Source organism: Silurus meridionalis, chromosome 4 (genome assembly GCF_014805685.1).
Source record: "Silurus meridionalis isolate SWU-2019-XX chromosome 4, ASM1480568v1, whole genome shotgun sequence".
Lineage (NCBI taxonomy): Eukaryota > Metazoa > Chordata > Actinopteri > Siluriformes > Siluridae > Silurus > Silurus meridionalis.
Window position 1 is genome coordinate 13,637,911 of NC_060887.1, and position 24,400 is coordinate 13,662,310.

General features: G+C 38.9%; 2 protein-coding genes across 7 annotated transcripts; both read right to left on the bottom strand.

The window, feature by feature from the left end:
• Positions 1-596: 596 nt before the first annotated feature.
• LOC124384567 (zinc finger protein 236) lies at positions 597-9,009 on the bottom strand. Of its 3 annotated transcripts, none has more exons than XM_046847526.1 (3): positions 8,957-9,009; positions 7,719-7,843; positions 597-5,628 (listed from the first exon to the last, which is right to left on the bottom strand). In XM_046847526.1, exon 3 carries the CDS (start codon positions 5,075-5,077, stop codon positions 2,873-2,875), a length of 2,205 nt encoding a protein of 734 aa, XP_046703482.1. In that variant the 5' UTR covers positions 5,078-5,628; positions 7,719-7,843; positions 8,957-9,009; the 3' UTR covers positions 597-2,872. The 3 variants fall into 3 exon arrangements, with proteins under 3 accessions (XP_046703482.1, XP_046703481.1, XP_046703480.1); XM_046847525.1 differs by having other exon boundaries at positions 8,623-8,988; XM_046847524.1 differs by having other exon boundaries at positions 8,259-8,988.
• An 816-nt stretch (positions 9,010-9,825) lies between these two features.
• On the bottom strand, positions 9,826-22,049 carry ntd5 (ntl-dependent gene 5). Of its 4 annotated transcripts, none has more exons than XM_046846248.1 (8): positions 21,955-22,049; positions 20,795-20,938; positions 20,334-20,525; positions 16,331-16,451; positions 16,172-16,248; positions 13,852-14,031; positions 13,264-13,461; positions 9,826-12,719 (listed from the first exon to the last, which is right to left on the bottom strand). In XM_046846248.1, the coding sequence occupies exons 1-8, from the start codon at positions 22,019-22,021 to the stop codon at positions 12,601-12,603; spliced, it is 1,098 nt and encodes a 365-aa protein (XP_046702204.1). In that variant the 5' UTR covers positions 22,022-22,049; the 3' UTR covers positions 9,826-12,600. The 4 variants fall into 4 exon arrangements, with proteins under 4 accessions (XP_046702204.1, XP_046702205.1, XP_046702203.1 ...); XM_046846249.1 differs by having other exon boundaries at positions 13,369-13,461; positions 20,795-20,941; XM_046846247.1 differs by having other exon boundaries at positions 20,795-20,941.
• Positions 22,050-24,400: the final 2,351 nt, after the last annotated feature.

The following is a 24,400-nucleotide window of genomic DNA, read 5'->3' on the forward strand; positions in this document are numbered from 1 at the left end:
AAAGATTAGAATACTTAGCGATGAAAAAGACAGTTATAAAAGCCTTTCACAGGAAAACTATTCATGAGACATTGTAATGCCCAACATGTTGAGTTTGTCCAATGTTTAAATATGGAGATGGAAATAAAAATCTAATCAAATCAAATAAATAAATAAATAACTATTTCTGAGGCCTAAGCTAGTTTGAACCTGGCATGTGTCCATGGGCACTAGGCTTACTAGCTAATGGGGAAAGGATTACATTTACATGCTTTGCAGGAGGGAGGAAAAAAGACTCACACCTATTTAAAAAAAAAAAAAAATCAGAACATACATGTAACATTTTTTTTTAAATATGCGTCATAACAGGGAAAGAGCGAGTCGCTAACAAACTCGCACTCTGTCAGGTTGCTTCTCATACAGCATCCTCTCTTTTGAAGATGCTGCCAAATGGAACACAGACCAAAGGCACATCTGGGGTGCACACCCAGAGCACGCACGCACGCATGCATGCGCACGCACGCGCGCACACACGCGCACGCACGCACGCATGCATGCGCACGCACGCGCGCACACACGCGCACGCACGCACGCGCGCACACACGCGCACGCACACGCACGCACACACACACACACATTGCCTTATTATCCTTGTGGGGACCTTATAGTGGTCAAATTATCAACACAGATAATTAATGCAATGCACTAATAATGAAGACATTTGGCCAATCAAAACTGTCAGATCTTTCCCAACTATAAAAAAAAATACAAATGTGCACACAGACACAGGTACAAACTGCCCTGCAAGGTTATGGTGTAAATGGAAGCCACGCAAAAATTATGTAAATACATAAACCTGTTCCATACTTTATTAGAGAAACCTGTACCTGAATACATGCAGTTATCTAAATCGGCCAATCATGTGGAACAAAATAGGGGAAAACTGTGGACTCTGTGACCGTGGTGTGGTTGTTGGTTCCAGAAGCTTTTTCCTCTCCAGAGATTTACACAGAATGGCTAACAAAGTCTCAACTCAAATAATTACTCTTTACAACTACGGCACATTCAATTCTGTGATTGTTGAGCTACGACAGTTAAAACAAAACAAAAACACCATCATGTTTTCTAAAAGCAGAAACCCAAGGCACCGATTCACTCAAACTGGACACGAAGTCTAAAAGACGGATGTTTTTTTTTTTCTTTCAAATATTAACTGTCCAGTTTGGGGGAGTTTGTGCCTCACATTCCTGTTCATGGCTGACAGGAGTGGAACCTGAAGTGAGCTGCTGATGTTGTAGCTCATCCGCCATTCCGAGATGCTTTTCTGTCTAACTGTCTAAAACTTTCTAAAACCATTCAAACATTTTCTGGCACTACAGTGGCAACAGAAAATATATTTTTTATGATAATGAAAATGTCAATAAGGTTTTATTTTAAGGCATTTTATTTAGATTTGAGACAGTGTGACAGAGGCGATGGCATACTGTACGCTCATTATTATGCATGTGTGTCAAATATAACCCAGTGGTTTGTGTTTCATAGAAGTGCTTGGTCTTATCCAGTAATATGGATACTACAATATACATTATGACCTGCATTTACGTTGCAGGCAGTCGATTTGCTTATTCTTTTGAAAATAATCATTTGTAAGGCTTACAGCACCCTCTTTCAAGGACTTTTACATCTTTGTTACGTAGCACCGTGGCAAGTCTCGTGTACTATAATGATTTCAATAAATAAAACGGATCATTTCGAATATACATTAAGTACAACAAAATACTGCGACCCCAATTGTGTCAATTGGATAATATTTCTTATCCCTGGCTAAGCTGCTTTTTGATATTTGCGGTCCAGTGATGCTAAAGCAGAACAGACTGCCTGCACAATTGATCCTAAGAAGTAAGTGAAAGAGAAGGGTCAGCGAGCATACTTTAATTAAAATGTGCAAATATTCAGATTGCGAATCATATCGGAAAGACACGCTATAGAGTTTTTAAATTAACCCCAGGGCGATCAGACCTAGGATGATCTTTAGTTATTTACAGGGAATATATTAACATATTACACAGTATATTTACTCTGCTGATGTGCATTGCTTTGAGTCACACTCAAATTAAAGACAAGAAAATTAAATTAGACGGCCGAACACTATCTATAAATATACACCAAAAATGCTTTTAAATGTTATTTACACTTCTTAGTACTAATCATATTATACCAGACTGCAGTGGAATATCATAGAACAACTTCAAAAGAGCGACGACTTCTAGCGCAACGACTTCTAGGGACAGACAGTGATACGTGGAACACTTCTATGTCCACAGCAAATTGAAAGCAGTAAGAATCACGCTGAGGAGAAGCTTTTAACTTTCACAGTGTGCATTACTTTCGAAAAGCTATAAGCAAGTGAAAGATGAAATGTATTTCAAGGCACGATAGTAAAAAAATTAAATAAAATAAACTGTACAAATTTTTAAATAAAAATAAGTAATGAACACCTCAGTATACTCCAGACCTCTGAAGGTGCCTCGGCGCATCTTGGGGCGCAATGCGTTACTTGGTAATGAAGTTTGCGAGGTGTTTTAAAAGGTCACAGGAAAAGCACTCATTGAGAGTCGACGAATCGGATTAAACCAGAGTAAGAAATGTGCACTCGTATTATTAAGACATGCTAAGTATTATGGGTAAAAATAAAAAAGGAGGTAAAAGAATAACAAAGCCGAAGTTTTACCAATACCTTCCGGTCTGTAAGTGGATTTCAGTGGAAATTTTCACTGCATACTTGATGAACAGTATAGTATCGAAATACAAAAGAAAAATTCATTGTGGCTATAAAAAAAAATAATAATAACACCTAAATATTTAAATGAAGCCGCATTACAATATTTAAATATCATTCTCCTCCTGTGTCATTGTCAGACTCCATTTCAGTCAATGTTGAGATATACCACTCTGCGTTTTCTTCCTGCTGCTCGTGCATGCCGACGAGCGAAACGCCATCCGCTTCTGGCTTGACTTTTGTGTTCATCGCTTCCTGCTGCTGACCCTGATGCTTGCGCTTAGTGTGCCGCCTCAGAGTGTTACGCTCAGCAAACCGCATATGACATAACAGACACTGGTAAGGCTTTTCACCTGTGTGGACCCGCTGGTGCCTCGTCAGCTCGGCAGCTTCTCGGAAACGCCGTGGGCAAAGCTGGCACTCGAAGTTGCGCTCACCTGTATGGATATGCTTGTGCCGCTCTAGATGGCTGGAGCGTTTGAAAGCTTTGCTGCACAGCTGGCATACGTGCGGCTTCTTCTGGGAGTGTGTGATGGAGTGGCGTTCAAGGTCTGAGAGGTAGTAGAAAACCCGTGGGCAATACTGGCAGTAAAGAATGCGACGTGGGCCTAATGCCTGAGGATCCTCTTTTTTTGAATGGTTGCTAAAAAGTTTTGGTGAGTCTGGACTAGGAGGGGAAATAGAGGACTGAAGCGGGAGGTCTTCAGTAGGGATTCTGAATAAAGAGTCGGTACTATATAAGGAGACAGAGTCTGGCTCAGAGGCTGGTGACACTTGTTCATGTTCCTCTGGTGCCTGAGTTGCTTCAAAGACTGCAGATTTGTCAATGCCTTTGGGTCGGTTTTCATTTTTTTGCTCAGCAGATACAGCTAATCTAAGCAGTGCTTCCTGGAAAGAAGTGGGCATGTCTGAGCAGGTATTAGTTTTCAGTTGCTTAGCCAGATTTGAAGAGTTCACTGAGGAAGTCCTGGAGGAAGCAATGGGTGAGGTAGGGGCTGCAGAATAATTACAGGATTTATTTTGTCCTGAGAGATTTATAGCAGTTGTACTGGAGACAGGTTCCGGTTTTGGACCAGGTGAACTCGAAGATGAGGGAGGTGCAACAGACGACGCGGAGGAAACTGAAGGAAAATGTCCTGAAAGTGAGGACGACTGAATTCCACAGGACACATCTGTTGACGAAAGAACAAGTACGACCGGGGTGGACTGTGTATTTGACGCCAGGCCAAAAGGTAGCGACAGAGCCATTAGTTCAGATTTAGCATTAGTTGTTGAAGCTGTAAGTGTCTGAAGATGAGATGGTGGGAGAAGGAGAATAGGAGTGTTTGAGTCAGTATCACTAGCCATAATCTGTATAGGAAGGGAAGGCAAGGTGGACATTTTGGTCAAGGCAGGTGGCTCGGTCTCGACCATGGAATCATTGGGAGATTTCTTCTCCACCTCTATGGTAGCTTGTGAGCTATCTGTTGAGACACCAGTCGCTGAGCCCTTCAAAATCAACAACTCTCGATCAGGATCCGCATCCTGAATACCCAAAGACATCTCGATGTCAGACTCTGTAGATCCTCTCCCAGTCACTGGGATTTCTGAAAGATCAATCTGTGGAACTCTTTGACCATCTGGAGTAAGAGTGTAGGGAATACCTTGGTCATCTATGAGAAGGGTGTCCTTTGGATCCGGACACATGACTGATCCATATGTAGATGGTATGGCTACGTGTGACGTAGAAGGACACTGATCCCAGTTTTCTAGGTGAAAGTTGCTCATATGGTCATTTCCCAAGTCAGACCAGTAAATTTCATCGTCGTCATCTTGCACCACTTCCACATTCTGAGTGTCGTCCTTGATCTCATCTACCTCCATTATTAATGAAATCTGGTATTCAGGATCCCGATCCCATATACATTTTTCTTTGTTATCCCTGACATTCGTTTTTGGCAGGCTTAAATCCAGTGCTGCATAGACCTCTTCCTGTCCCATGGCTTCTTTAACACTAGTAACAGCTTCAGGCATTGCTACTTCAAATCCTTTCTGTTTTTCATACAAAGGAAGTGTAGATGTACAGTTTGCACTGTTGCACACCTGAAGTTGGTCTGTACATGGTTTGTCCACACAGTCTCTGGTCTTTTCGAACGCCTCAGACCCAGGAACACTGGCAAAGTCCCATATCTTCACCTCCTCTTTGGTAACGAGACTTTTGTCATATTGTTTATTACTTTTATTCCTTGGAGAGGATTGTCGGTGAAGGTCCTTCACAGGGTAATCGCTGGATAAGAGGTTAGGTTTCAAATATAGCGCTTTGGTTATTGGTTCGTTCATTTCTGTTTAAATGGCGTTTGTACTCATGCCACGTGACAGCTATGAAGCTATTTGTACATTCTCTGGTGTGAATTCAAGCATGGTGACACCATTTCCGACAGGTTGATTGTTTGAACAGAATTCTTGAATGAAATTGAATCAGAGGCATGGTGTGGTACTCCTCCTTACATTGTCTTTACTGGTACCACACAATTCTTCAGATACTCCTGAGATGGACGGGGTATTTGGTTTTCAGGCTGAATTCCATTAAGGTTCTTTAATTTACAACCGTATCCATAAAACCCTACTTTTCACTCCACTCGGATGGCTACGGTCCTGAACAACATCCTCTGTTGTTTGTAACAAGAATATGCTAACTTTGGTTGTTAGCTCACCAGAGAAGGAGCGATGGAGTCACTCAAAGCGCACTAGTCAGTTTACTATTACCTGAGAATTCACTGAAACTTTCCTTCCAGATCTAAGTGTATAAACCAAGCAAACAGAAGCATTTTCTCTTCTGGTGGAACCATCCATCTCCATCCTTGGGACTGTGACTAGGACAGGTCATTAATCTGGAAAAGAACAAAGTATGGTGATAATGTTTTTATATGTTGTAGCAGGACCTAAAATAAAAATCACTTTTTTGTGGAAAGATAAATCACAATATTCATATGTTCAAAAATTGGGTGTTTACTAATTGTAAAAATGTAAACAAAAAAGCTCAGTTTTTTACAAATAAAGATATTACAAAAAATAGACAGTGTTATATAGACAGTTTTTTGTTTTTTTATATAAAGCATTTATAGCTATGGTTGTAAAGAAATTAAGTATACACATTATATACCACTCTTGCCACAAATGCTTTTCCAGACAAAACTGCACTCGCTTCAAATCATTTCGCACCATGCCGTACCAATGGCCACGAATCAGAGTGCACTAGGAGACATAAATCTCTTATAACCTAAAGTTAAAAACTATTTGAAACTACTGCCTGCTTTTAGACCATAGTATAGCTGAATTCTCAAATCAGAATGCGTGCATTCATATTCCATTACAGCACGGCTCTGACAGTAGCGTGATTTCCGGACTATAAAGCGCACCCATATATAATATATATAACCCACTGAATTTTACAGATATTTTTATTTTTAACATAAATAAGCCAAACCTGTCTATAAGCCGCACACTAACGTACTTTACACAGGCTTTAACAACAGACACGTTACACACGGTGTAACGGGTGAAATATGTTGCGCTTCCATTAGGAGCAGAGCGGTATTTTGGGAATAGCATGTCACTGCATTTTTTCCGGTATTACTGCGTGTGTGTAAGACTGAGGATTATGTCCTTATTATTTTCTGATGCTCATTTCTAAGTTTCTTTGACTAACCCGTAACGTCCGATGGAAGTTATTTCTCCCGAAGCCGTGCAGCTCAGAACACAGGTGAGGTGCGTTTTTTCGTTTCCGTTCGGAAATTTCATTGGTCTAATGTTATGGGGTTCAGTTTTTGGGCTTAAAGTTTGTGAAACCGGGAAAAAGCCAGGAAAAATTCATAAATTAGCCGCTTCGTTGTTTAAGCCACGGGGTTCAAAACGTGGGGAAAGAGTAGCGGCTTATAGTCCGAAAAATACAAAAAAAACAAAGAAAATTATTTTGTGGTTTTCCGCTATGTAAAATCATTACAGTTTACTGTCTTTCATGGGAAAGTCTTCAGGACAGTTGACTGCTTTCTGGATTCTCAGTATCATGACACGCTGCATTTCATTGAGATGAGCAGCTGGTGAGCAAACGATTGCTCATAATACAACTACAACCAAAAAAAAAAAAAAAAACACGCTCCAAATAACTAACTGGAACATGTAAAAAGTGTGACATTTAATTTATTAATAAATTAAATGTTTAAATCTGCGGCAAGTTGCAGTTACGCTAGCGCTGAAACAAAATGTATCGCAGCACAGTCCATTGTGTGCTATACTGTACATTAAACAGGTGCACTGATGTATACTACACGATAGCTCATGTGTCGTTACATACTCCTATTAACAATATTCTTGTCTGTTACTTTAGGAGAATAGAGTATATTATATTATTACACTAGACCTTCTGAAATGATATTTTTGGACTGAGTTAGTATAATAATGTTACAATTATTTATATGACTTCTCCCATTTAATATTAGCATGCATAGTTTATCGATACAGTCGAATTTCTTACAATAAACAATTAAAACAATACTCAATACTATTTAATGTGCAATTCATCTATAATAATTAAGTAACCAATTAACAAGAAAGAGTCAAAAGCAGTTTGTTTAGGTAGATGCTGGTCAGCACAGGTTCATTCAAATCTAGAGCAAAGTAGTGTAGTGTAGTAGTGCATCTGCTGCCATGTTTTGGCAGAGGAACCCACAACAAAAAAAATGCAAAACCCATAGTCCACACACACACACACACACACACACACACACACACACACACACACAGACACACACAGACACAGGAACCTGAGCTAAGGACCAAACCACGCTACCTACTGCACCAACATGCCACCCAGTTGCTCTTCATGTTGCACAAAACCTTTTCCTTCAACACAATTGCTAAGATCTAAAATGAAACTCATTATCGCTGGTACACAAATATACAAGTAATTTGTAATCATTACCTCTTTCATCACTTTCTGCCTTCGGATTCTGACACCCCAAGATTCGAAGATGGGGTCAAGATCCAGGGACCCATTTCATGTCACATAAAATGCACTTGGTAGCTTTCATACTTTCGACGTGTGACCTATTGAGAACATGGAAAAGTGAATCACTTCGGGAACGCACGGGCCACGTGTTCGTTTGTTTCAAAAAAGGGAAAGGTTGGTTTTATTTCCTCATCGTCAGAAACATCTCATTAGTAAGTAGCATCAGTTTTGTGAATCAAAAGCCATTATGTGTCTGTTTAGTCCCTTTAAATGCTGCACTTTTTTTGTGTGGTGAGATGTAAGTTCACTACACTGCACTTCGACAACATTTATAGTTTTAGTATCGTCTCAGCAAACTTCTTCATCCTCTCCTGAAGCACTTGGCTGTTCTGTCTACCACGATGATGATGATGATGATGATGATGATGATCTGTGTCTGAGTTTATAATCTATATAAAAATCCCTTATCATTCATGCACACACTTTCTGGAGACTCATATTATAAGATTCTACCTTGCATACGCTCCAAAAGATGGTTCCAGACCTGACACATGTACCGTACATCTAGTGTAGCTTGTTTTGGATGATGTGAATAAGTATATACACCCCCCACACACTCCCCCACCCCGACCTCAACCTCCCAGGGTTAACCAGCTGGTCGGTCCTAGTTGCCAATAGCGTCGTTTAGTTCTTTTAATGATTTTTTTTAATAAACACGGTTGCATGCATCAGGGAACAGTCTCCGTCTCGGGGTTTGACATGAAACGTCCTGCGGGAGGAAGCGACACGGGCACGAACGGACGCCATTACACGGAGTCGGAGGTCCGATTAAAAAAAAAGAAAGAAAAAGAAAGAAAAACCCCTTTATGTATCCTACCATTCTTTTTGACGCTGTGTCTCACTCGAACCCGTGTCGCTAAACGCGTTTCTAATTCGTGCCCGTGGCGAAGCCCAGGCTTACGCCTTGCTCTCCTGCCGCACTGCGAGGAGAGCCTCCGCGCTCGGACCTGCGACCAGCCATTTTCTGCGTACCGAGGGTTCGAGCCGGTGACACCGTGCGCCTACAAACCAGCCCTCAAACTTTCCGAAGTGTGCAACGCCAGCGTTCAAGCCACAGGCTCTATCTCTCCATCAGGACCCCACCGAAGCCCCGCAATGACACTTCCTTATTTATTTGGAATTGAAATATTCAACACGAAACTGTTTCTCACCCCACGAGTCAGCTCGCGCAGGCACTGGCTAACCCGACCCTCGCGCACTTCCGGAACACCAAATATGAATGAATGGGTGGGCGGGGACAGTGGGGCGTAGGGGGCGGGGCTTGTAGTGGTGTCGCAGTTTGGTGCGTCAGTCCCCGACAAGGTTAGTAATAATAATGTTTAGACGGCACTGGTAACCCGGGCCTTGACCGATCCGGTATGGGGTTGTGGTTTGTGATCCGCATATTTGATGTGGCACATGTTTTACGCTGGATTCCCTTCCTAACGCAACCCTCCCTATTTATCCGGGCTTGGGACCGGCACTAAGAGTGCACTGGCTTGTGCAACCCTAGTCTTGGGTCGACAGAATGATGAGAACAGTAGGCAGGAGTACAAGGAGTTGCGGTAGCAGGTGAAGAGGGATGTGGCGAAAGAAAACAAAAAGGCAATTGAGGAGCTGTATGAGAAGTTGGACACTAAGGAAGGAGAAAAGGATTTGTACCTATTGGCATGGCAGAGGGACTGAGCTGGAAAGGATGTTGCAAGTTAGAGCAATAAAGGATGGAGATGGAAGTGTGTTGACTAGTGAGGAGAGTGTGAAAGAGAGAGAAGGTTGGATGGTGTGGAGATTGTGAAGCAGGAAGTGTGTAGGATTAGTAAAGAGGAAGTGAGAGCAGCGATTAAGATGATGAAGAGTGGAAAAGGCGGTTGGACCAGATGACATACCTGTAGAAGCGTGAAGATGTTTAGGAGAGATGGCAGTGGAGTTTTTAACCAGATTGTTTAACAAGATTCTGGAAGGGGAGAGGATGCCTGAGGAATGGAGAAGGAGTGTGCTGGTACCAATCTTTAAGCATAAGGGAGATGTGCAGACCTGCAGTAACTACAGGGGAATTAAGTTGATCAGTCACACCATGAAGTTATGGGAAAGAGTAGTGGAAGCCTGGGTGAGGGAAAAGGTGACCATCCGTGAGCAACAGTATTGTATTTGCTTTGAGGAATGTTGATGGAGCAGTAGAGAGAAGGTCAGAAGTAGCTGATGCCAGCCAGTGCAAAAAACAATTTGGTTTTTACTCATAATACATTTCACACCACATCCCAATGTGTTTTATTTTTCTTATGTAACTTTTTTTTTTTTTTTGCCTATTTTGAATACAATATTTGTAATTGTAACAATAATGTACCCTAACCCTACCCTCTAATTTTACTTTATTAATGTGCCATATACTGTTTTTCTGACATTCATATTTGCCATAATTTTGCAGAGAATCTTTGACACAAGTTAGCACTTGTTAGCTCTTACGTTATATTAGCTATAAACACATTTTGCAGGAAAATAATCTCAGCTTGTCATGCTACAGAGACTCAGAGAAAATACAAAGTTCTTTTTCGTAAATATTCTCCCACGGTGTAAACTTACTGATTGATAAAAAAAACTGACAACTGAAAACTGACCCACTTATCTCCATTAACATTAAATAAATGAATCCATGCTTCACCATAGCAAGAATTTAGAAGTCTTTTTTTTAATAAATAATAACACATTTGACATAAAGATTATGTAGAAAATACATCCCTGCGAATGGGTTGCTATTAATAGAAATTATAATGCGCATTAATATGGGTGTGTGTCAGTCAGCACTTTTGTTAATTACATAATTTGTGTAACAAATTTAGATTTGACCTATAATAATAAATACCAATCGGAATGTCCCAACTGCTTCTTTATTGTGAAAGAGAAAAACAAACCAAGCAGCCCATGTGAAATTTGGCCTTTGATAAACTTTGCTCAATACAGTGCATCCTCGCTTCAGATATAATTCAACTGTCCCAGCTCTCTATTTTCTTTTACACCTTTTGTTTTGCAATAAATCCCTGAATTTTAGATACACAATAATAAGGATATTTCTTCTAGCACCTACAAAAAATTAAGCATGTGGGGGTTTAAAAAATCTCAATAATCCTACTTTTTCAGTTAGTCCTGGTCCATATTGTTTTTTAACAATGCAATATTCAAATTGAAAAATAACACAGTTGCAATCAAGGATTAGTCTTTACCAGGTTCACTTTCGTGAACAGTTCGCATGAAAATGCAACGTGTGGACCTCACACGAGCCGAAAAATCCAGTTTTATTGTTTTGCCCCAAATTTTCTTCAGATGTCTTTTTTTTTTGTTATCCACAATCAGCGATGCAATCTATCTCTACAGAAAATCCATTCCTGTCCATCCAAGTTCACGTTTGTTTAAGTTTAAAGGTAAATGGATTGCTGTTTGGATGCTGATAGTAGTTAAAAGTAGTTCAGTAACAAACTGTATCTTGAATAAAATAAAAAAGTCTAACAAAGGTTAGAAATCCAGAGAGTTACAGAGAGCAGAATGTGTGCAAAACTCTCAGACCACAAATTTATGAATCACCATATACAACACAGAGTGCCAGATTTCATTTCCAGATGATCTTTATGGAAGCTTATTTTAAGCTTATATGGAAGTGATTTTTCAGCTTGTTTCAGGTGGTGTATTTACCACTTTTTCCAATAAAATAATTGCTTACACTACTATGCAAAGAGAAATCGTCCATTACAATAAAAGCAAATGAAAGAATGATAAAACCAAAATGATATTTTTGTCATCAGTATAAATCATGTTGTGCTCGGACTGAGTGTTTTGTTTAGAAATGCTCACGTACTGCTCATTATTTCAGTAAACAACTTTATTGAACAGTGTTTGTTCTGTTCCCACATGTTGTTGTAGTGCATTTTGGTCATGCTAAGCTCTGTACTTGTACACACTATGATCGATTTTGACAAACAGAGTTTGTCCCACATTACTTGAAATCTCTTTCAGCTATTTTAATACATTTACAAAACAAGACTATAGCAGCTAATTTACAACATACATCCATTTCAAACATTCAGTTGAATATAGCCTTGTTTATTCAATATACAACACATCCCAAAGGGTTTTATACCGACGAGGAAGTGAAAATGTTTCTAAATAAAAATGTAACTTTATTTACAAATGATTATTTACATTGATTGCCATTTCTCTCAACATTGGCTCCCCATTTGACAGCAGGTCCGTGTGTGATGTCCAGCTATTAGAATGAATTCAATCATTTTTTGGTTCAAAGGCATTTTAAAGGTTATCTGAGAAAAATCTTGGGAAGACATTTTGCTTAAAAAATAAAAGTTTCCCCTTGAATATAGAGCCTTTTGGAATGATTTGTAAAATAAGGTGAATGACTTGAAAATCTTTTAAAAAATACAAGTTTACAATACAATTACGACATCATTATTCAGAGCGACTCACATTTATCTCATTCATACAGCTGAGCAGCTATGGGGTTAAGGGGCCTGGCTCGGGGGCACAGGAGTGGCAGCTTGGTGTGGCAATACAATCTTTTGAGTGAAAATGTTCCAGACTTAATCTAAATGATATTCATGATTCCCAAAATTCTGTTTATCTCCCTGTGGGTAAACTATGAACTGCATTCACTGGACCCTAACAGCATTCTAATTACTTTTATGCTCCTGCATGAACACAGCATGAAGTGAAAGGATAAACATGTTTCTACATGTATCTACATCTTATAACAGGTGAAATGAATAGTTTGATAACAAGAAGTCCGTGAGTGTGGTGGTGAAGGGGCATGTAGTTAGAACGTAAGTGTAAGAGAAGTTCCCTCGGAGGTCGTGTCCAGCTCATCAGGATCACATGGATGAATCTCCGATACCAGTCGGTGGGGGTAGAGTGTATACTGTAACCAGGTAGGTTCTGAAAGAATTGTAAGAAGAAGAGTTATGGATGGGAGTGTGAGGTGAGAAAATACATGAGCAAGTGTAAAACTATAAATGTATATACACTATATGGACAATAGTATTGAGACACCTTTTCCAGCCATATGACAATGCCACTCTGCACAAAAACAGCTTCATGGAAATATAGTTTACATGGGTTAGAGTGGAAGATCTTGAGTGGCCTGCTATAGATCTCTGACCTCAACCATATTGAACACCTTTGAGATTAACTGGAACACTGACTGCACCCCAGGCCTCCTCAAGCCTCCTCCTTTTACTAATGCTTTTGTGGCCATTGAGCATGAATCTCCACAACCAAACTCCAAAATCTAATGAAACCCAGAAGAGTAGAGGTTGTTATAAGAGCAAATGGGAACTGAATTTGAAATGAAAGGTACAAAAAGCACAATCTTTTAGTCAGGTTTTCACAAACTTATGTCTGTATAGTGTATTTATATACACACAGTATTCACATTTAGATTTTTTGTGTGTGTGTTGTGAGTGTGGGTGTTTTGTCTAACCAAGGTAGCAACTGGGAGCAGGGAGCAGTCCATCGAAGCATGTCTCTGTAGCTGTGAAACTGCAATGCTTTTGAGGATGCTTGCAAAAGAATGTTACGTTCTCACCGTGAGTAACCAGCCTGTCTGTCAAGTCATAGGGCCAGCTCTTAACTCCACCCACAATCACCTTACTGCGCTGTGCAGGGATTGGACAGCGAGCTAAATAGCAGATGAGAGAGGTAAAGAAAATAGCACACATAAGATACATAAAGACATTTTTGTAAGTAAATAAGCATGCTGTTATCCTTCAATCATTAGGGTGGTGTGACACAGTCTAAAGCAAAGTGGAGGGTCTGAGTGTTTACATTTTTTTTTATCTTTTATATTAAAGTGTCTCCATATGATACATATAAACTATTATGTTTTTTTTCTTAAATTTGAAACCTTTTCTGTGTATTTATTATTTTTTGTTAGGCTCAAGAATAAATCAGCTGTATAATTGGCTTGAATCAAAAAGGGTCTAACTGTACATGTATATATGTACATGTAAATTTTAATTCAGGTTTTATATTATAGTATTATATACATGTATGAGGGACCCTCGCTTACCTCGGCAGAAAGGTACTGTGCTCCATGTGCCGTCAATCTGACAAGTAGCTTGGTTAGGCCCATCTAAGTGGAAGGTCTTTTTGCAAAGATAATATATGGCATCACCTATGCTGTATTTAGATTTTTGCACAGCCACCAAGTAACCATTATTAACTTCCTGTGGCGGCGGACAAAATACACCTATAGAACATAAATAAAACATAAAAAAATTTACACTCTCTCTCTCTCTCTCTCTCTCTCTCTCTCTCTCTCTATATATATATATATATACACACACACACACACACACACACACACACACACACCTTCTTCCGTTTTTATACCTTTTTTATAAAAAATTTTTGCATTAATACTGAAGACATCCAAACTATGAAGGAATATGTATGGAATTATGTGGCAAACAAAAACATGATAAATAGCCCAAAATCTGTTTTATGTTTTTGATTTTCTGAGGAAGCAACATTTTCTTTGCACACATTGGCATTCTCTCAGTCAGCCTTATAAGGTAGTCACCTGGAATAGTTTTTAATTTGCAGGTGTGCCTGGTCAAGAGTTTCATTTGTTCATTTGTGACATTTCCTGCCTATACATATACAATTTATGGCAAGAAACACTCAGTTAAGCAAAGAGAAAAGACAATCCATCATTACTTTAAAGAATAAAGGTCATTAAATCCAAAGAATCTCATGAACTTTTAATGAAACCCCAAGTGCAGTCTAGAAAAACCTTGAAATGCTATGACGAAACAGGCTCTCGTGGGGCTGTCCCAGGAACGGAAGACCAAGAGCTACCTCTGCTGCAGCGAAGTTTGTTAGAAATATCAACCTCAGAAACTGCCAATTCAAATGAATGCTTATCGATGTTCAAGTAGCAGATATATTTCAACATACACTGTTGAGAAAAGACTGTGATGTTGCATCAGATAACCTGGGCTCCACAGTCACCCAATCTAAATCTAGTTGAGATGTTTGGGTTAGCTGAACTGGAAAGCAAAGAAAAAGCAGCCAACAAGCACTCGAGACCTCTGGGAGCTACTTAAGATAATTTGAAAACCAGGTGACTACCTCAGGAAGCTGACTGGGAGAATGCCAGCAGTGTGAAAATTTGTCATCAAAGCAAACAGAGCTACTTTGATTAATTAAAATATATTCTGAGTTATCTAACGTGTTGTTGTTGTTGTTTTTAACTAATGTCCATATGTGTTCTTTTATAGTTTTTATGTCTTTAGTATTAATGTACAATGTTAAAAAATAAATAAATTAAAAAAAACACTGCAGGAGAAGGAGTGTCCAAACCTTATATACAGTGAGGAAAATAAGTATTTGAACACCCTGCTATTTTGCAAGTTCTCCCATAGGAAATCATGGAGGGGTCTGAAATTGTCATCGTAGGTGCATGTCCACTGTGAGAGACATAATCTAAAAAAAAAATCCAGAAATCACAATGTATGATTTTTTAACTATTTATTTGTATGATACAGCTGCAAATAAGTATTTGAACACATGAGAAAGTCAATGTTAATATTTGGTACAGTAGCCTTTGTTTGCAATTACAGAGGTCAAACGTTTCCTGTAGTTTTGCACACACTGCAGGAGGGATTTTGGCCCACTCCTCCACACAGATCTTCTCTAGATCAGTCAGGTTTCTGGCCTGTCACTGAGAAACACGGAGTTTGAGCTCCCTTTAAAGATTCTCTATTGGGTTTAGGTCTGGCAGGGTGTTCAAATACTTATTTTCCTCACTGTATATGATTATGGTGGCATTCAAGGTGACCTCGTAAGACATTTGTTAAAAAAACTAAGAAAATATATTGAGGTATAGATAGATAGATAGCACTCTGGTGACGGAATCACCTATATGACCTCATACCTCATGCAGAGGGCAGCAGTTGATGTATATTTAAATACCCTGCAGGTGGCAGGCAAGGTTTTTGAAAACACCACAGGAACCAACAATATGGCAGAGGTTCAAACTAATCCAGCAGAGGGCAGCATAGTATCCTTAACTCCTCCATCCCCACCTACACAGTCCTCGTTTCTCACTCTATCGTTCACTCTCTAGCATCATTTCCCAAAGTGTAGCAGGAATTACTTACAAATACACAATCATATGGATGTGTACATATGCAGACACAACGCACACAGTGCTGACATTTCTATCTGACCTCATTCATATGGCGCACACACACACACACACACACACAGTTCACACATTTCATCATCTGATTCTTCTCCTTTGACATGTTTATAAAACTGAACTTTGTTGGTCTCAGATAAAGTCTGCAGAAATTATCACACACATACACACATTGCATCCTTACGTTGACAGATGGGGTGTGGGTAACGCCACGTCTGGTCCTTGTGACAAACATTTTCACTGTTTCCAACCAGCACAGATCTGCAAAAAGGAAGGAATGGATGACTGAGAGTATGCAAAATGGCTTTCTGTTTCTTTGAATCTTTTGCTCTGTGTCTCTCACCCAGGAGCGCACTGGTACTGTATGGTGGAGCCTACAGCAACACTTCCATCAACTAACAGCAACTCATGATCAGGCAAAGGGCAAGATGGTTTAGATTCAGGCTCTGTTTCAGCATTAGCAACTGATGAGAAAAAAAGGGAAAAAAAATAATAAATGTTGGCTATGGACAGCGTGTCTGGCGCCAGTGGATAAACATAGCACATCTTTCAAAGATAAAAAAGACTTCATATAAAAGCTCTTCTTTTTAGGCATTTGGATATGATTAATTCCTGTTAACGAATTTCGGTGTTCAAATTGTGTGATAGCTCTTGGGTTATCCTCCTAGACCCCTTTACTTTATGGGGTGTCCCTTAATGCTTATGGGAGCCATGACCATCTCTGGCTATGACTGTGTTCCATTATTTCACTATGTCCTTTCACCATTCCCTCCTATGGGAATCCCTGCCATTCTCAAGAGCTCTTCTAATACTTTATTAGTTCAAATAAAAAACTCTGGATATCCCTTTCGGAACTGAGTCACCATCACTATAGATGCTAAAAGCAAAAGTAATCTAAGGCAATTTTCTTTTTGAAAAGATAAAAACTTTTCTAATTATTTAGAAAATATTACTTTTGCAATGTTAAAACGCAATGGGTTTTTTTCTTCCAATTTGATAATTATAAATTATTTTGCTTAAAACATTATGGATTTTTTCCTAACTTTTGTATCAGACCATTGGTGTATTACTCATCACATACTGTATATTTAGAGCCATAATATTTTTTTTTAATTGTAGCCAGAAGCCAATGTCTAAACCCAAGCACTTGATATGACAGCTTCTGTAAGTGTATCGTTATTAAGCAGACTTTCATGCTTGCAGCACAGTGAGAGTTCAGTCTGACTGAAAAATCTGTTCATGGCTCCATGGCACTTATGCTCCAGCACCATTATTGTTTCATACTTCTGAGTCATTAGAAGTCTGCATAAGAAAAAAAAAAAGCATGGCAGATCATCAATGAGATTGACTTGTACTTTACTCTGCAGTTAAACTGCAGGTCTACTCTCCTAGCTACCAAGAACAATTATTGAATAATATGTTTATGATAAATAATATGAATAATTAGACTAGAGCTTAAAGGGTTAACAAATCAAACTGGCTAATGTTGGAATGAAAAGCTACCTTTATTTTCCTCTTTAATAATTTATTATTGTTGGTGGAAATGAAATTAGAAATAATTTAATCTTATTGATCTATCTATCCTTAAATGCTTTGTAATTTTACCAGCATATTCCATAATACTGTGATAATACATATGCATACATTATACACAAAACAACCCTGAGTTATAAAAAATCGTATTAAAGTATACATTGACAAGTTACGGAGCAGAAGTGACCCTTGATCGCGGAGTGTGAGGCATCTAACTTCGATGCTTAAGCGATGCTGAGTGTAACGCCAGAGGACACAAAGGAGTACAGGAGGACTGGTGTTGATGGATGGGAAGATGGATGAATGAGTGGGTGGGTGGGTAGGTGGATGGGAGGACAGATGAATAGTGTACAGCTTCACAGCGATCCATCTGGAATGATCTGTTCACACATTCACTTGACTCATATCTGGCAATCTCTAACATGCGTGGGTGATTTACTGTTGGAGAGAGAGGAAATCTAACACATTTACAATGTTGGCATGCGTGTGGATTCTCTGCTCTGTCATGTCACTGAGCTGCAGGTGCTGTCGTAGGAATGCTCTCTAAACGCCCACATCTCCTCTCTGCCTGCCGCTTTAGTCCTGGAAATATCTCTCAGTGTACAGTGTGTGTGTGGGCTCCTCGGCAGGCAGGTCAAGCTCATGCAGCTCTCACTAGACTCTTGTACTTTAATGCCAGAGAGCTTTGCACAAATCATAGTGCACCTGTCTTTGTATGTGAGCGAGAGAGACAGAAGGAAAAGAAGATAAAAAAAAAGATTTGGGGTTTATTTGGGCTTGTTATACTCGATTTCTAAACGGAAATATTAGCATTGTGTGGACATCTTGTGCAGCAGTGTTGCTGTGTCCAAAAGTAAAAAAAAAAATCACAAAAACACATTAACAATCAGGAAGTTAGAAAGAAATGATACGCCAGACTGGTCCTGCAGTTAAGGCAGTTTTCATTCTGCTGAATCTCTATGGATCCCTTTGGCCCTTTTGGTCCCATCTAAACAGGACCTTTGGTATCACCCATACCATCTTTACAGCACCTCTGCTACTAATATATGCATACTCTTCCTCAGTAACTACATGACTTTGCCTTCATATTGACACTGAACTAAGAAAATCAAGATTTTGTTTCGATCAAGATATTTTAAAATCCAAATGTTGTTTTTTTGTACTCAACTTACTTGCAACAACTGTTTCATAACTGTCCAAAAGGTTTTTGTATGCGATAGCTTCAAGATTTCTCATGATGGATCCTACAGGGCTCAGCCTATACCTTTGCACAAAATGACCTCAATTAAGATCCAAATAGTTTTGCAATGAGCCCTGAACTCAACCACATAGAAGATTTTCAAATTGAGTTGGAACACAGCAAGGCCTCCAGTCCTCCTCACCTAATATCAGTGCTGGACTTAACAAATGTTGGCTAAATGAGCACAAACCTCCACAGCCATGCCCCAAAATCCAGTGGAAAGAGTGGAGGCTATTATAACAGCAAAGGGGGTCTATACCTCAAAGATTGATATTCTGTCAGGTGTCTGAATACATTTGGCCATGTAATGTATGTCTTAAGGACCCGTGCTGGATTTGTTAACATAGCTAGAAAATGAACAAGCTGTTACATGACGTACATAATGAAATTTCTGCTTTAGACCATAACACATTCTGTCAATTTATTTTGCTGTTATGGGCTGAGACAGTGTTTGTGTACACAAGGACATAAAGGGGTTTAAAGGCACATCTAATGCCCCATACAGAAATAGCCAAGCCTAGACAAGTATAACATTTTTTAAAAAATAGAGAGAGAATAGACACACAAATGAAAGCAAGTTACATTCAGGTTACTAGTAAAATGAATTAGCAATGAAACATTTTGTAGAAACTGTTTTGGCCTGATTAAAATGACAACCTACAATTTTAAATCTTTGCTTACGACAGATGATGAAAAAGATAATGGTATGTGAAAAGATGCATGTCACAGCTGGGTCGCCTCTAAACATGCTTACCTTTCCTTCATTTGGTTAACCCCAGAGACAAAACCTGACATGTAATAAATTGCACAAGTTATCCAATAACAACCACAAATATTTTATACCACCTAAAAGCTGCTTCAGGTATGTGTGGGGTTGTTGTTTTTTCCAATATCATAGATATTTGACAAGAAAAATGATCTGAAGTCCGGGAAAATGCCTCATGTACAACTGTATATCAATGACTTATAAATGCAGTTTTATCATTCAGATCGTTCAGTCATGTCGCAGCGAGACAATGCAAAATATAAATTCAAACTCAGATCAAGATCTTCAGGTAATGTTCAAGAAATAGTATGATCTCTGTTACTGGTTGATGGTACTAGAATGGGCTGGTTTGAGTATTTTAGAACTCTAATGGGATTTTCACACATAACAGTCACTAGAGTTTAGATTGAATGATGCAAATAACCGAAGAAACACTGTGTGACAGTTATGTGGCTGGAAACTGCTTGTTTATGTGTAAAGTCAAGTGTATAGGTGTCCCTATTAAAGTGGATAGTTTCAGTTTCACACTTTACATCATGCAACTTATGTCAATTACAGTATGCTGCTTTTTGCTCAAAGAATTTGATCACGAGAAATGTTTAGCTGGTTGTTGAAATCAGTACAGTACAGTACAGTACAGTGCAGTACATTTAATAATAGTATTGTTGCAGTGTATGAATTTCGTCACACAGTTTTAATGAACACCATCCATCACAAACAAGTTATCTACACCCTTTTTGCTAGTTTCTAAGCACCACTGAATTATCTAATGTGTCGCCAAGGCATTTTTTTCATGTTTTTGCCCACCTGTACACTCAGGGTCTTCATCACTCCATTGTCGGTCACCTTGGCACCGGCGGAAAACAGCATCCATGCCATTGGCCATGGTGTACCCAGGGTGACAGCGTACTTCCACGAGAGCAGAGAAAGATGGAAATGGAGAGAGGAGAGCCACATCGAAGTGTTGACCACCAGGAAGAGGCCATGGGCATGTCCGACCTGTTGAAACGGTGTTAGAGTTACCATGCGTTTTACAGCTACACTTTATAAGACATTTATAGCTTAATTATAAATCCTACAAACACATATTTCCAATCATGAATGCTTTAATATGACTGAGATGCTGTATGTATGTTGTACAAATGTTTTATTAACAATAAAATGTAAAGTACATTTTTATGTTGATCTGTGACCTCCTGTATAACACTTATCAAATATACAAATGTAAGTAGTGTGTAGGTGTTATTGACGTGGTATAAGAGTCTGACCTGGAGCTACACAGCTGAGTCCGCACGGCCCATCGCATAAACACTGTCGCTTGCTGCCACAATCACTGTCCTGCTGGCATTTTTTTGGGCATGTTTGTCTCCTCTCAGTACCCAAAATCCTATCTGGGCACTGTTTAATCACCTCTTCTATAGCATCATATATGGAGCACAAATATAAAGGATTTGTTAGTATAGTATATTATAGCATTTTTTTTATACACTGTGGAACAGGACAAATATATGAAATACTTAAGTACTTTGAATAAATATGTCACTTATGTAATGTACTGCATTTAGACCTGAACTACAGGTAAAAGCTGCTCGCTTTCTCTCTCTCTCTCTCTCTCTCTCTCTCTCTCTCTCTCTCTCTCTTTCTCTATGTCTCTCCCTCTCTCTCTCTCTCTTTCTCTTTTTTTTGGTTCAAATCATTGATCATAATTTTGTAAATATATTGTTTTTATTTTGCTTAAAATGATTATATAGTAATATGTGAAAAATCTTATCATGCATATGAACACATTGAATGATGCTACTCTCCAATCAGACCAGCATAATCATCATCATATTAAGCTCCTTATTTTCATATATCTCAAACATAATCAATGAGCCTGACTAAACATTAATGAAGTGCTGGTATTAGGTGGGTTGCAGATAGCAGGGAGGGAAGGAATTAGGCAATTGGGTTCTGTTGGTCAAATTGCAATTTAGTTTAATTACAGACTTAATTCAATGTATTTTATTTCAGTGATTTATTATCGAAAAGTAATGAGAACTGAAATGTTAAACTTATAAACTAATTATATATACCTGCACCTACACCATGAAATTATTAATATTGCATATGGCAGCAGGAAACAGAAAAGGAGAACATGTAGAAGAAAACGTGTTTCCCTTAATTCCTAAAACAACACATTTTCTCACAGACACTGGAATCACATTGAAATGCAAAAAGTAGTTAACATGCACACACATTGCACAATATAGTGGCTCAACCCAATCTAATAAATTGTGTCATTAACATTTATTAAATTATTTACAAAAGAAAATGTCCTTAATGATAAACCTACTCCATATGAAGGAAAAAAGCTTTCCCTGTCTCTGTCTCTGTCTCTATCCTTGTCTTTCCCATTCTCTCTCACATGCACACAGTGTCTACTCACCTGATTGCAGGGCCAGGCTGCTGAGCGCCCACACACAGAGCAGAAGGAGCATTTGAGATGTCTCCATCGTTCCCTGCTGTTCACATGAGATCTTATGACAGGACTAATCGAGAAGAGTGGGCTATAAAGAGACACACACACACACACACACACACACACACACACACACACACACATCTGGTTTGTGTTTCAAACACTTGCTAAAATTTCTTTGTAAAAGGACCTTTCACCCAATTCTCTTAATTCCTGCTGAGCACAGTCACCCACACATTGACACAATGACACACAATGACACACACACACACACACACACACACACACACACACACACACACACACACACACACACACATCTACAGACACTCTCCTCATCAAACATATACACACCACTCTATTCTCCCTCTGTCTCCTTTTTCTCTCTTCCACATGCCACACAATTGCAAAGTGTGATAATTGTCTCACACTCTTGATACAAACCAATTAATGCATAACACCCAACTGCTGACCTTGTGTTGTCTCTAAGTTTCCAAGGATCTCTTGAATGCACTTGCAATTATCTTCTTTGGATGAAGGTTTCCATAAATATGTGTAAATGTGTAAATGCATATACCTCATCAAAAAATAGCCTTATACAGTAAATCTCCCAGGTGTATTAGTTACACAGGAGGTCATCACACACAGTGAAGGAAGAAAGGAAATCAATAGTGTTAACTGTTAACAATGATTTTTCCTTTCTTTATTTTAATCACTCTTTTGATAAATGTCACACCCTCTGAGACAAACCGGCTCGTTTAACAACTCACATGCTTGCAAATATTTGCATTTGTCTCAGGGAATGTCTTTTGTTCAAGTCTGTTCTTTGGATATGATCACAGCATCTTCTTTATCAATTAAATAAAAATATCAATATAGTCAGCTTTGTTTTCTGTCTATATCAGTAAATGGGTGACAGATCATCATGCGTTCTCCCTGGAATTATTGGCACTTAATGAAAATGCCTGAGAAAAGGTCATCTAAAGGACACCAATGTTGTTTATGAACTTCACCCAAATACAAGAAATCGAAAACAAGACAAAACAGGATTTTTCCTATAAGGTTGCAGGGTTCTGTGTGGGATACTCGAGTTCTTCCACTTGAAACCTGGCAAACGATGTCTTTCATGGAGCCCACTTGGTAAACAAATGCATTGTCATGCTGGACCATACATGAGCATTTTAGTTCCAGTGAAGGTAAATTGCATGGCTACGGTGTACCATGACATAATACACAATTACATGCTTTTAACTGTTTGTGAAAAACTGGTCTTCACTGGTCTCTGGATGAGAAGGTCAGGAGTTCATATCCCATATCACATCATGAGGAGGTTGACCAACCCCAAAACTAGCTAGCTTGTCTCAGCCCGAGAAAGGGTTTGTTCACCACTTCCTGACCAGTGAATACGAGCGGCACCACTGGCTTACAGCCTCTGAGCAGCACGGCATCTCTGGTGAGTAGGTTGTATTTTATTTACATTTTAATGTTTTTGTTATATTATTAGACAAATATTGATTCTGAACTGCTCCAGATGATGTAGGTGCAGAGTTGCGGTTGTAGTGAAGAGGTTTGGAGTCTTTACTGGGTTTCTTGCTTTAGTAAAAATGGTATTCACCCTCCATATGCAAAATTATTATTATTCAGTCGGGCAAGTCCCCCGCTGTAAATGTAAAATTTTCACTTGAGTAAAAGTAATTGCTAAGTATTTGCCCTTAAATGTACTTAAGTACTATGATTTATAACGGCAATAATGTTCCTATTATCATTTTTGTCAGAAGACTCTTTGCTTAATCAACTCAGTTTATGTGAAAATGTCTAATGTTACTCTTAGCACATCAATCTATTCCAGTTCAAAACCTTATTTACAACTACTATAAAAATTGCAAAAAATTGGCCACGGGTGTTGTGGCAAGTTGCAGTCAGGAGTTTCTTCCATCATATATTCTCTTAAAATGTTCTGCTTGCTGTTGAAACTGACGCTTCAGAGTTTGTGCTAAATCGATACCACCAAGCAGCAATCAAAACAAGTTCAAAACAGTGCGTGCTCTACCCCGACTGGTAGTTTACTGTGTGCATGACCTGTTTTTATCGACTCATAAATAAAAAGGAATTGATTTCGCAAAGTTAAAGTAAAACATTTGCCTTTGAAATGTAGTGAAGTTAAAGTAAGACTCACCAAATAGAAATACTTTAGTAAAGTACAGATACTTAAAAAAGCTACATAAGTACAGTAACAGATTACATTCACTTTGTTACCATCCACTACTGCAGATAACTATTCTGTACATTTGTGGTGAGCAGAAAAGCATCTCAAAATGTTTGAACCTTGAGGCGATGGGCTACAACAGCATAAGATGCGTTATTCATCTGTCAGTCATGAACAGAAACATGGCTACAGTAGACACAGTCTCAC

What these genes read in the sequence shown, in the direction of transcription:
- ntd5 (XM_046846250.1), bottom strand. Translation starts at nt 22,021, where the DNA reads ATGGAGACATCTCAAATGCTCCTTCTGCTCTGTGTGTGGGCGCTCAGC. An exon ending in CCCACACCCCATCTGTCAAC is followed by an intron (nt 14,032 to 16,171) that starts GTAAGGATGCAA and finishes TATGTTCTATAG; the next exon opens with GTGTATTTTGTCCGCCGCCA. An exon ending in CACAGTACCTTTCTGCCGAG is followed by an intron (nt 13,462 to 13,851) that starts GTAAGCGAGGGT and finishes TCTGCTATTTAG; the next exon opens with CTCGCTGTCCAATCCCTGCA.
- LOC124384567 (XM_046847526.1), bottom strand. Translation starts at nt 5,077, where the DNA reads ATGAACGAACCAATAACCAAAGCGCTATATTTGAAACCTAACCTCTTA.